The 13,673-nt window shown below is 37.4% G+C and overlaps 1 protein-coding gene across 1 annotated transcript; it reads right to left on the reverse strand.

Moving 5' to 3' along the window:
• Positions 1-200: 200 nt before the first annotated feature.
• On the reverse strand, positions 201-13,581 carry LOC100247332 (uncharacterized). Its single transcript, XM_002272800.4, has 15 exons — positions 12,703-13,581; positions 12,492-12,594; positions 12,173-12,358; positions 11,597-11,831; positions 10,601-10,928; positions 10,270-10,513; positions 9,452-10,164; positions 9,212-9,347; positions 3,873-4,102; positions 3,498-3,786; positions 3,181-3,415; positions 2,215-2,542; positions 1,814-2,057; positions 822-1,534; positions 201-428 (listed from the first exon to the last, which is right to left on the reverse strand). The coding sequence occupies exons 1-15, from the start codon at positions 12,923-12,925 to the stop codon at positions 289-291; spliced, it is 4,347 nt and encodes a 1,448-aa protein (XP_002272836.3). The 5' UTR covers positions 12,926-13,581; the 3' UTR covers positions 201-288.
• Between the last annotated feature and the right edge of the window lie 92 nt (positions 13,582-13,673).

Genomic DNA, 13,673 nt, shown 5'->3' on the forward strand with positions numbered 1-13,673 from the left:
TTTTTCTTTCTTTCTTTTTTGATGATCATCTTTTGAATTTCACCATTCAAATTTGTCATAATGAACTGTGGATCCGACAGGTTTGGCAGTAGTGATTTCTGAAATGAGTTTTCATGGTAATAATTTGATGAAAAAACCTTCTTACACTATATACACAAGGAAAGAATGATCGCTTGGGAATAATTGCATTCCTTGTTCTTAATCCAAAGGTCCATGGGCAGAATCTGACAAACTCTCACTCGTTGTGGATCTGGCGAAGTAAACATGAAGCCGATGTTTTTAGTATGTTCACCAGTTAAAGCTAATGGACTCAAAATGTAGGTTATCTGCCAAACCAGATGAACAGATAGCTGCAACTTCTTGCCTCATCTTTCTTGGGCCACTGACAAGAACTCCAACGCTAGATCCTGCACACTCAGATATTATTCCTGCAGGGGAGAAAAATGAAATTTATTTCAGTTACCTCAAGGGCTTAGAAACTGAAAATAATTTGCAATTGGGAATGTTACTGATGGTTTTTTGGGAGATGAAGAAAAGGGAAGAAGGTGAAGGATTCACACAATGCTGTGTGGGGACAAAACTCGGTAAGTGTTGTCTGAACTTGAAATAATACATTGGCAACTTTGTTTTGTACCTTCTTAGTGGTGGTGTTGCTGCTTTTTTCTCTCCTTTTTTTGGTTGTGTGGTGTATGCCTTCATTTTTTTTGAATAGTATTCTTCCATAGTCTTTTGTTGAGTATAAATATCACTTCATCAACTATTCTATTGTGCAAAAAAAAGTCTTCTGAAATCATTTAACGGATATCGAATGTTAATCTTACTTCTTAGGTTGGGTCTTTCACCATAGTGCACCTTGGTTGCTTCGACAAAAGACTGGTGTGGAAAGGCTTCCAACTCTCTATCTGCATTGTAAAACCATGAGCCTGGTGATGTGGTTGGTGTTGGTGCGGCCGTGTTTTGGATCTGCCTCATTTCCTTGGTTGCCTGTTTTTTGTTCCAAAGAAAAGCTGCAGTTGCAGGCATGGATATGGAGACACACATGAGTAACATGTTTAGAGCAGATCTTGCAGAGTAGGAGTAGATCATGTTAGTGTTATGGTCAATTGGTTGTATATAGTATCGTGTAAGAATGCCGATTATCAGAAGAAAAATGACGAAAGAAGATGACATGATTGTTCCAAGCCACAGCCAGCTATTTGGGCCTAAAATGGCAGAAACTGGTACATCCAATGTGTTGGGCTTGAAGTTGAACCATATGGTTCTAAGGAGTTTCTGGTTTTCTCTTGTGGGCTCTGTTTCTCTTGTTACATACACTTCAATTTGTAATTGCAACTGAGAAATATCAGAGGTTGTGCCTGAAACCGGGAGGAGGAGGTCTAGCATGGCGACATCCAGAGATTTCTTGAAAGCAGAAACGAGAAGAACCCTTGGAGTCTTGCTGCTCATTCTGTTGGCTCTGAAGAGGAGCTCACGGATGATGGAGATGAAAGGAGTAATGCCACTTCCTCCACTCACCATCACAAGCATGTCATGCCTGCATTATATTTTTCTCCATCTTAATCAAAGGTATGAAAACACATCAAAGTGGGTTACAGATTTTCTTGAGCTATTATCAATAAATGGTACTTGCTTTGTACTGTTGAAGCTTAACATATCTGATTTCAGAGCCTCTGGAAGTTAAGTCTTTAAGTTCTTAAACATGAAATATGCTTGTTATATGCAATAATACAAACTCATCTGAGATGATGTTTCTTTGGATGAAAAACGCTTCAAAAATTTGAACTTCCAAAAGGCTTTGCTTGTATTTACACACCTTAGAAAATTGGTTGAAGTAGGTCCATAGGGCCCTTCAATGCTGACCTCAAGGTGCTCTATCAGTGAGGGGGATGATAGCTTACAATACAATGTGCTGGACCAACTTCCTTCACTTTTGATGACAACACTTACCTTCTCAGGATCTGTATTACTGTTTGAGGTGATTGTAAAAGGATGCCATTGCAGCTTGGAAATGCTAGGCACATTTATAAAGAGGGTACTTGTTGGAGTATAGTTCAGCCCTGGTAAGAAACATCAGTAAAGTTTTTGTTCCTTAATTTTTATTTTATTTTCTCTGTTTAGTGTATTTTCAACTTAAAACTTCATCCATGATGCACTGAAAGGAAAATTAAATCTAAAAAAATGTGAAAGGATCATGTCTTATTACTGTACTTTTACCTGATGCTTTAGAGAAGTTCAACTCAACCGCTTCACAAGGTAAAAGGCGGGCTGCAACCAAGCGAACCCTTTGTTGGGATTGTAAGAATCGCAAGTACCGGTCTATCAAGAAAAGGTAGAAACCTGGAAGCATGATGCAGGAGTAGGAGATGCCCACATGTAACATGAAAAAGACGATGAAAAGGACATACAGATGATGGGTATAAAAGAAGAGCTCAAAGATCTTCTGCCTTATATGAGGGAAGCTTGTTGCCCACATGGCTAATCCAGATAGTAAGGCGAGCTCTCCAGCCACATTGGAGACCCCGATCTCATCCCATGTGAGCAGCTGCAGTTCCGCAAAAACACAGTGAGGAGCTAGCAAATGTAACATAGTCTGAATCATATACCAGGTACTGAATCACATTTAGAATCCCCTGTTCTGAGTTTCAAAATTATATGATTTCAAATTTTTGACAAACAGGAAATTTAGGGGTCCAAAATTAATTTTTTTCTGAAATTTTCTGATAGCATTAATAAAGTTTGCTTCCTCTGATACAAAAGGCCCTACATCTCCTTAGTTGGGAGTGGTACCCTTTGCATCAAAACTGTTGTGTAGGGTATAAAAATTTTATGGTCCTGGTTAAGAGTTGACAACCCTTGTATCAATGGAGGGTTGTTGAATACAAAAACAATAGATGCACTTCATTAAGTGGATACATTTTTGTATCGTACAAGGGTATAGAATATGTGCCCTTGTTTAAAAGACTACAGATTGCTATTCGCCTTTTTGTTGTAGAGGGGTACCCTATGCATCAGAACAGGAGGATAGAATACGACATTTAGCCTTTGCATCAAGACAGGGTCTTAAAAGTTAAAATATTATAATACTTAATGGTATAGTTCTATATCATATTGTTTGGCTATAGCAATTTTTTCTTCCCTTTTTGTCAAAAGAATTAAAAAAAAACGATATACTGTGTTTACCTCTGAACTTTGATGTGTTGCAGCCCAAAAGATAATGTAACATAAGCCATGGGCAGTGAAGAGCGTCATGACAGTGTGACCGAGCCAGATATGATATTTGATGCTTGACTCAGATGTAAGGCCAATGAGCCGCAAAACAGAAGATCCTCGTGTCACTGGAAAGAACAGAAAGGCTAGGCAAATGTTCCCAACAAGGCCTAGCATCAGAGCTGCACTTTCTAACTTGGCTTCCCACCTGCCAATTCCTCAACGAGTGAATGAAAAGGTACTGAAAAAACACTTGAAGTTCACAAAGAAAACATGGGAAGAATTCTTACACTTGCACTCCCATCTTTGCTGCTGATTGGCGGGTGATATTTGCGAACATACCGTGCAAATAAGCTGAAACAGACCAAACCAAGAGGACAAAGAACATGGATAAAAAGGATAGCTCTATCCAAGAAACAATCCCCAGAGTGCCCTTCACGAGCACAGGTCGTTTCCATAAAGCCCATCGAGAATTTTCATCTATGTCATGATCAACACATTTCTTTCCTAAGTGGAGATATAAACAGCCCAAAGTAGCAATGAGTAGGACCGGAAACGTATAAACGAGGAGGTTGGCACCTGTACCACACAAGAAGCAAGCAGCTAAAAGTGAACACTCTTTTTGAGCTAATTTCTTCAGTCTGGAGTATAGAAAGGCACCAAACCTTGTTGTCCAAAATACTTGGAATCAGTTTTTGCATGGATGTCAGGCAACCAATGCAGCCAAAACGTGTTGGTGGGCATCATGATCCATACCATAATGTAGCCAAGAAAGGCTGCCATTACAAACAACCTGATCACCGATCGAAGAGCATAGACTCCTAGCCAAGAGGACGTTCCTCTTATCACCTTTGGATCCATATCTCCTCTCTTGTTGCAAGGGTCTTGGTATAGGCTACCTTAATATATTAGCCAAAGGTTCCCACAAAAACATGCTCATAGATTTGACCAAAAGTTATAGCAGTCCAATTGGGGTCCAGTTCACATAAAATTTGTTTTGCCTGCCCGATTGTGGGTGAAGTCCATAAAAATTTGACTGCTATATGGGAGGCAACAATATGCCACAGTTACGGCCTTCTCTTGTTGTTCCTTCCATCCTATGTTCATGCAACATGCTCTGTTTTATTAATGTTTTCTGTCACCTTCTAGCTTCGGAAAACAAGTACCCAGCTGCTGTAAATTGTACTCTTCCCCTGCCCTTGCGTATGGAATATGATTTAGAAAAAAGTATTTGAATTTAGGTGAAGACTGGTTGTTGAATGCTAACATGGACTCAGTGATTTGTATTTGGGTGTCTACTTTGGCTTTACTATGTTGAAACTTAAACTTTTCATTACTTGGGTGGGCTAGCTAGCCTTTGGACGGTTTGGGCCATCAATCAATTTTGCTGTTGGGGTTGGGCTTTTTTAATTTTGGACTGGACTTGGGCCAACGATGATGTTTCTTAATGGGTTGAGTTGTCTGCCAAATTTGCAACCCTACTTTAAGATCACGTCACAAATTGCTTTTTCAAAAGGTTAATGGAATGGGTGGGAGACAATGTCCAAAAAGGAAGATTCCTACCAATTTTCATAAAGTAATATTTGTTGTCCCGTTAGGCAATCCCATCAATGGAGGAGTTATTTCATTCTAAATAACATGAGAAAGAAATTAAAATATTCTAAAATTTTTAAAATAAAAATTAAAGTGATGAATATAATAGAAATTTAATAAAATGACAATTATTCAGGGTTTTTTTTATTGTAGTTTTTTAAAAATAAAAACGATAATTATTTGTTGATTTTTTTGAAAAAATTGCCGAAAAATCATTGATTTAATTGGTGATGTATTGATGATTTTTTTAAAAATTCAATTAAGTTGAATCCCAATCATCTGATCTGTGATGAATTTTCAATTCCATGTTTCTCTTTCACATCGATCAATATCCAAAATTTTGCCAATGATACATGTCAATTTTTTAATCTTTATCAAAGCAACTATTTAGAAAATTTTTGTAAACTTAAGAGATATTGGGCAAAAAATTTATTCTTAAAAATAGATAGATATGGGTAAAAAGAAGAGTCATAACTAGTTAAAAGACCAATGTGGATACAAAAAAATGTATATGTGCATTGACGACTTATTTGATCAACTTGGTAGAACAAGGTATTTCATAAAGATAGATCTAAGATTGAGCTACTACTAAGTTAGGATTGCGGAAAGGGACAAGCTAATAAAATGTTTCATCCATACTTAGATAAATTTATGGTGGTGTACTTAAATAATGTCCATGTCTATGACAAACACCTTGGAGGAACATGTGGAGCACCTATGGAAGATATTTGAAGTGCTCAAGCGTAATGAGCTTTACGTAAATAAAGAAAAATGTTCATTTCCTATGGAAGAAATGAGTGTCTTGGAGCATTGTATAAAGGATGACAAGCTTATGATAGATGAAAGCAAGATAAAAGCCATCCAGGAGTGAGATTCACCTACAAAGGTACCTTAACTAAAGTTCAAATTGACTTAGTAAATTATTATTGCTGGTTCATTAAGGGCTACTCAACAAGGGACGTATAGATCTACTAAAGAAAAATAAGGCATGAGATTAAGACAATGAGTGCCAACAAGCCTTTGAAGACTTGAAAAAGGTTGTGACAGAGAACTAGTATTGATACTACCCAACGATGACATGGTATTCGTGGTGCACACAAATGCCTTTGACTTTGTTATTGAAAGAGTTCTAATGCAAGCATCCCATAGCAATTGAGAGTCACAGGCTTAATTTAAAACAAAAAAAACATTACATAATACAAGAGAAGGAAATGACAATTATTGTTCATTACTTATGTACTTGAAGATACTACTTGTTAAGGTCTTATTTCATAAATAAATCTATCAATGTTGCCACTAGTTACTTTCGACATGAAAGAAGTTAAGCCCTAAGCAAGCAAGGTGGCAAGATTTCTTAGAAGAGTTCAACTATACCATTGGAGTACAAGTTAGGGAATGTTAATCATGTGGCTAACACCCTAAGTTACAAGACAAAGTTAGCATCTATGACCAATCAATCCCAAAGAAAACTAAGGAATTTTCTAAAAGAATGTTACAACATGACTTGTTGGTTAAGAGTCTTATCACCTTAGCCCCAAGTGGTTTTGGGTAGAGGATGTCCTATCATAATACTAAAGGAAAATGAGTGTACATGTCCAAGTAGGGTTACTTGAGGAGGAATTTGATCAAAGGAATGTCATGACATCAAATGGTCTAGGCAGCCTAGGCAACAACACATAAGGGCATTATTAGAGTCAACATACTAGTAGTCTTAGATATGGGATGAGGTTAGGGTTTATAACAAGACTTGTCTTGTGGGCCAATAAGACAAGGTGGAGCAGCACTTGCCTAGATGCTTGTTACAATCACTACCCACACCTGAGAGACCATGGGAGAGTGTCACAATGGACTTTATTATTGGATTGCTTAAGTCAAAAGGCTATGATTCTATCATTGTAGTAGTAGACAGGTTCTCCAAGTATGCCATTTTCATAGTACCCCTTATAGTTGAGGAAATTCATTAGACATGTGGTTAAGTAATGGAGGTTTCCAAGGCACATTATTAGTGATTGATTTGCACTTATATTGAAAAGTTTTAGACAAAGGTCTTCAAAATAATGGGGTTAAGCTTCACTTTTCTATGAGCTTTCACTTGCAAAAGGATAGATAAATGGAAAGAGTGAAGATGCAATAGAGCTATACTTGAGGCACTTTGTGAGTGCCAACCAGAAATATTGAACTAAGTTATTGGATGTAGGTTAATTCTCATATAACCAACAAATGAGAGAAACAACTAACAAGAGCCCATTCAAATTGGCTATGGGACGATAACAATTGACTTCTCACACCTTGATGACAAGAGAAAAAGCTTGTTGACATTCAAATTCACTAAATGATAACAAGAGCATACTAACATAGTTTGCTCATACTTAAATATGACCACTAAAATGATAAAAAAAATGGGCTAACAAGAAGAGATGGCATATTGAGTATTAGGTCAAAGACCTAGTACTTGTCAAATTACTTCCTTAGTAGTTCAAGTCCTTAAGTGCATAAAGGAATTGCGAGGAGATATGAAAGCCCTTTTCCCATACTCGGGAAAGTCTGTACGTTGTCCTATTATGTTGAGCTATCTCCAAGGTTAAAGATTTATTATTTCTTCCATGAAAGTTACTTGAAGCTTTATCATAAAGACAATGATGACCTAAGCCATGAGTTATAAAAAAGGGCACCTATAGCCATAGTGATCTCATATGATAGGAAAATAGAGTATATCATAGTTGATCGAGTCTTTACGAGACGAGGGGTGCCTCCTACAATAAAATACTTAGTTAAATGGAAAGGACTACCAAAGAGTGAGACTAAATAGGAGCTTGCAAAAGTTTTATTGTAGTTTTAGGGGTAGATTGGGTGATTTCAAGTAAAATAAATGATATGAACATCTATGACTAATGACATTGATGAGGGAAATTATGACACCGTACTCAAATTACTCTTATCTTAATGTCAAAGACTTAGTTTTTTCCTAAGCACCCATGTGGTATTAAGACAAATTAAGCCACTTAAGTTGTTAAGTTGATCTTCCCCATGTACTTAGTTTGCTAGGCTAAGCAATATTACTTGACTTGGAAGGTAGACAAGAACATAGGAAGCACAAAAGTTTTGGAAGAAAGGAACTTGTATTGCACAAGAACATTTTACAATGCTTGGAAAGCTTTCAATTGCTTAATGTATTGGTCAAATGAAGTCTCCTCCAAAACAAATGAGGAATCTTCCTCATAATTCTATGCTTATTCCATGAGTTACAAGAACTTTCTAGAATTGTCCACACCTTTTCCTTATCTTCCATTCATTTGTGGAAATGTATGGATGCCTTTAGATTTTTGTAGAAGCTTCTTGCTCCCATGTGAAGCTCAAGTGAGGGATCATTTTGAGCAAGTTGTGACATTAACTCTATATATGGTTAAGAAGTTTATAAAGAGAGATAGAGGCGTTTATTCATCTCTAAAGATAGGTGAGAGTTCTTGGAGGTTTGTAGAATATTTTAGAGAACTCTTATATATATTTCGTATGTAGCTTGAAAACATGTAGGCCTCGAGAGTATTTTAGAATTATAAAGAACGACTTGGCACCAAGTGATGGAGAATAGGACTAGAGCACAAAAAGTTCGTCAGTTAGAGGATTCCATAAAGCGATTAAAAGATACCTCAGATCAACACTTGACAAAGCTGAAGGAGTTATCCTGTTTGATGACAGCGATGAACCTCAAAATAGATCAACTACAAGAAAAATCGTTGGCTCCGGCGGTTTCCATGGAGGCTAGTAGTTTAATTCCAACCAAGCCAAGAATAGGTTCTGCTTTTTGCATGAATCATACACAAACCAAAATTTTCAAATTGTATTTTCCAACTTTTGAGGGGGATCCTACGGGGTAGGGTGTACCAGTGTGAGAGGTTTTTCAAATACAATGAAGGGTTGGAAGATGAGAAGATTATTCAATAAAAGTTCTATTTTTCTTAGTCTACATCGTGTCTTCTTCTTCTTTCATTGAGAATTCCCATGATGCTAATAAATAGATGATGACCTCATTTGGCCAAGCCACTAAGCCTTTAAGAGCTTCCTTTGCTTCCATCTCTTCCTAAATATGCTTCTAAATTTGTAGGAAATAATTGGAATAAAAAATGACTTTTATCAATATTTTGGAAAAATAAATTAAAATTAATTTTTAAAATTAAATAGGCAGATAGTTTTTCACTTAATATATAACAAACTTAAATTTTAGACTTTGTTACAGAAGTATTTGGCTTATTCTTTTACTCAGTTTTTTTTTAAAAAATAAACATAATAGAAGTCATGTTCTTCTGCTTGTTTGGTTGAGAGGAAAAGAAAAAACCAAGAGAAATGCAAGAGAACAACACAAAATCAAGTCACAGGGCCTTCATTATTTATGAAGTTAACATGCATTCATCACCAGTTAAAGCTAATGGACTCAAAATGCAGATTATCAGCAAGACCAGATGAACAAATTCTTGCAACCTCATGTCGCATCTTCCTCGGCCCGCATACCAAAACTCCAACATCCGATCCTTTGCAATCAAAAAGTATCTCTGCAGAACCACGGATGAAATCATTATGGTAATTCACTGCTATTGTGAAGAACTGAGATTAGATTAGTCGATAATTCAATCACTTATAACAATTTAAAGCTTACTCTTGAGATCGGGTCTTGCTCCAAAATGCACCTTGGTAGCTTCGACAAGGGACTGGTGGGGGAGGCTTTCGAGCTCTCTATCTGTACTGCCGCATAGCCATAACCCTGGTGAGGCTACCGGTGTTGGCACTTCCATGTTCTGGATTTGCTTCCCTTCCATGGTGGCTTGTTTCTTATGCCAAAGAAAAACGCCGCTGGCAGCTAAGAAAATGGCAGCACATGGGAAGAACATGTCCCAGAGACATCTAAAGGAGAAATGATAAATTTCATCACTGCCATGTTCAATAGGGTAAATGTAGTAACGCGTGAGAATGCCCAAGAAGAGGAGGAACATGATGAAGGAAGATATGATTATTGCACATAGCCAGAGCCAGCTGTTTGGACCAAGGGCTGCGGAAATGGGAGCATCTGATGTGTTTGGTTTGAACCATATTGTTCGGAGGAGCTTCTGGGTGTCTGTGGCGGGCTGCTCTTTCTCTCTAGTGATATAGGCTTCTATTTGCAGCTGTATCTGTGAAATGTCCGAGGTCATGCCAGAGACGGGAAGCAAGAGGTCTAGCATGGTGAGATCAGCAGAGTTCTTGAAGGCACAAATGAGGAGGATTCCTGGAACCTTGCAGTTTGGTTTGGTGCTTTGGAATATGATCTCGCGGATTATGGAGATGAAAGGAGCAACACCGCTGCCTCCACTCACCATTACTAGCGACTCGTGCCTGTAAAAATAATCAACAAGCTTAGTAAGAATGGAAATTTACCCATAAATCATGGCTGCTCCTCTTGGGGCCTCTATCAGAATCTTGTTTTGTTATCAGACCGACCTTAGGAAATGAGATGAAGTAGGCCCATATGGTCCTTCAACAGAGACATCAAAGCGGTCTACAGCAGGAAGTGAAGAAAGTTTGTTGTAAAGCTTCTGAGACCAGCTTCCTTCAGTTTTGATGACTATGCTTAGTTTATCTGGCTCACTATTACAATTTGAAGTCACAGTAAAAGGGTGCCACTGCAGCTTGGAAATGCTAGGCACATTCACAAATAAGATGCTAGTGGGGTTGTAAGTTAGTCCTGCAAAACCAAACTCAGTTGATGAAATAAAACAGATTAATAGATTTGTTACATCCTTGTATGGGGCCAAGCTATTTGTTGGCTCACCTAGACTCTTGGAGAAGGTCAATTCAACAGCTTCAGAGGGTAAGATGCGTGCTGAAACCAGCCTAGCTCGTTGCCGTGACTGTAAGAATCTTAAGTACCGGTCGATAATGAATAGAAAGATCCCAGGAAGGATCATGCAGAAGTAGGCAGTGCCAACATGCAACACATAGAAGAAGATGTAGAGAGTGTATATGTGGTGGGTGTAGAAGAAAACTTCAAACATTTTTCGCCTCACCCGAGGAAAGCTTGTTGCCCACATTATTAATGCAAATAAAAAGGCAATCTCTCCAGCTACATTTGATACATAAGTTTTACTCCATTCTAGCATCTGCATTGCCAAAACCTCTTTTCAGTATGCAATAACAGAGTATCATCATCCAATTTGCACAGCTATTAGAAAATTGCAAACGGGGCCAATTTTCAGGATCTAGATTATGTCACTGACAATATTTTGACTTTTGTGTTTGATACTGGTAATTTCATAACTTGTAAATATTTTCTCACAGGTTATTGTCTTATTCATAGTAAAATATGTTGGCATCATTTGATTCATAACCTCCACTAAGGAAACTTTTAAATTTCGGAATTCAGAAAAATTTCACATTCTCTGATAGCAATGTCTCATGATACAACTTAATATTAGTAGATGATATTTCTCATGTCTAAGACAGCAGTATAAGCCAGTAGGGCCCCCTCAACATGATGCATATACCAATAATTCATTCTTGTTTTCCTTTTTGAAAGGAAAAAGGCAGGAGGAATCCAAGTCTCTCTTAAGATTTCTCACTACTGTCAAACAAGAAAGACAACAGACTCCAATTCCAGAAAAAGGAAAAGAAAAAGATGACAGTTCTAACCACATAAAAGGAAAAGAGATACCCCATCTTTCATCTCACTAAGAAAAAAAGAAGCAATAATCATGAGCATGGAATAATCATTTTAAAGATTTAAATGTTGACCAAAGAGACGAAAGGAAAAGGAATATTAAGCACGTACCTCAGCCATTTGATTGGTCATAGCCCAGTAGATGACAAAACCTATGCTATGTGCAGCAAAAAGGACCATGGAGAGATGCCCAAGCCAAATATGATACTTGATGCTAGACTCTGATGTGAGCCCAACAAGAGGCAGAATTGAAGATCCCCGAGTCACAGGAAAAAACAAAAATGCCCAGCACAAGTTTCCAATATACCCAAGTCTCAGAGATACGCTACGAAACTTAGCTTCCCACCTGCCAAAGCCAATCCTGGCAGATCAATTATCTAATTTGTCTTAAGAATTAAGCATAGGCTCAAACAATAAGAAAGAACTCTCTTTGTTTCAACTGAAGAAAAACTAGAAGGACTCAATTGGCAATTTGAATTGAATGTGTAGGCAGCCTATATTCTGCAAATATCTTTGAGGAAAAAGCATAATAAGGGATGAATAAAGCATGTATAGGCAGCCTATATTCTGGAACCCATCTAAAAATAATAATAAAAAGGAGTGGAAGTCAATCTACTTTTTGATGGTAACAGAGCCAGGCTAAATATTTATCATTGATAGTTGAAGTGTAGAGATGTTCCAACATACACTTTCTCCCCTTGTTTATGCATATGGAGGTGACCAAAGCTGACATATAAGTAATTGGCAAGAGACCAGATTAAGAGCATGATGAACATGGCAGCAAAAACAAGCTCCATGGCTGAAACAATTCCAAGAGGAGCCATCACAAGCACTGGTTTTTTCCAGAAGGCCAGACGATGGCTTGCGCTGATGCTGCAAACAGTTAAATATATGAAGGTATTGTTATTCCATATGCATCACATGAAGGCAAAATTATTTTTTCAAGTGAGAGCAAGGACAACTGAAAAAATGAAGGTAGCTGAAAAAAGATCAAGAGAATTTTTACCTCCTAGAGAAAGAATTTCCTTTTTTCTTCTGAAAGTGGAGATAAACACAACCCACAGCAGCTATGAGCATCATAGGGAATGTGAATAGCAAAAGATTTGTTCCTGTAGAATATGTTGCCAATAGTATTGAATCAGCAAGAAAAAAAAAGGGCAGATGTTCCCAGAAATCAAGCTAGTGAGCAGCATAAAAGAGGGTAGTGAGAAGCCAACCTTGTTCTCCAAAATATGTGGAATTGAGCTTGCTGTTTAGCTTGGGAGTCCATTGTTGTTTATACACCTTTGTAGGCAACAAAACCCAAACCATAAGCCACCCAAGAAATACAACAAGGAACATCATCCTTGTGACTGTGTGCCTGCTCTTCTTCTTCTTCTTCCCTTCATAACTAGGAGTAGCAATGGCAGGAGATTCCCTCACTAAATCAGAATCCATCATCAAGTACAATTCCAACTTCCGTCTATGACCTGAAAGGCTCCTAAGATGTATTTATAGAAGATGCAGTTGCTCTCTACATCATCATGCAAATGATGGAATGGGCAAAAAGAAACAGCATGATTCATGCATATATTATACACCATCTTTTGTGGATGAAGTTCATTTCGTGCACTTACAAACTAGTGATTTGGATGGTTACAGAAAGTTAAAATATTCCTTAACTGATGCCTCTTATACTTCGGAAGAGTCATGCATAAATAGAGTTTGTCAAATCTGCCCCTAAAGAATTTTTTTTTTATCACCAAAAAGAATGGCATATCCTAAATGGTAGTTAAATGCCCTTAATATGGTCACTAGCTGATTCATGATATAATCAGCAGGTTCTCTCTCTAATCAAATAGAAAAATCAGATTAATGCTGAGACCAATGATAAGCAGAAATGTGACCCTATTAGAAATTCATATGCATCTAAACACTATAAATATGGAACCCTATGGATCAAAAAAGTCAAAACTGATATATTACATGAGCCAATGGCTCTCCAATTTCATTATTCCCATTATTAAACAATATCAAAGTACTCTACACAAAAAAGAGAATTTGTAATGGCTACTACCAGTGCAAGTACAGTTGACATTTTTTGGAAATGCAAGTACAGTTGACCAATGGCTTTAAAAGTCAAAAGTATGGTACAGAAGTACTAGTATAGTAGCTTACACAAATTAAGATCTATTAATCAGGGAGATTC

The sequence above is a fragment of the Vitis vinifera genome, chromosome 16, assembly GCF_030704535.1.
Source record: "Vitis vinifera cultivar Pinot Noir 40024 chromosome 16, ASM3070453v1".
NCBI classification, from domain to species: domain Eukaryota; kingdom Viridiplantae; phylum Streptophyta; class Magnoliopsida; order Vitales; family Vitaceae; genus Vitis; species Vitis vinifera.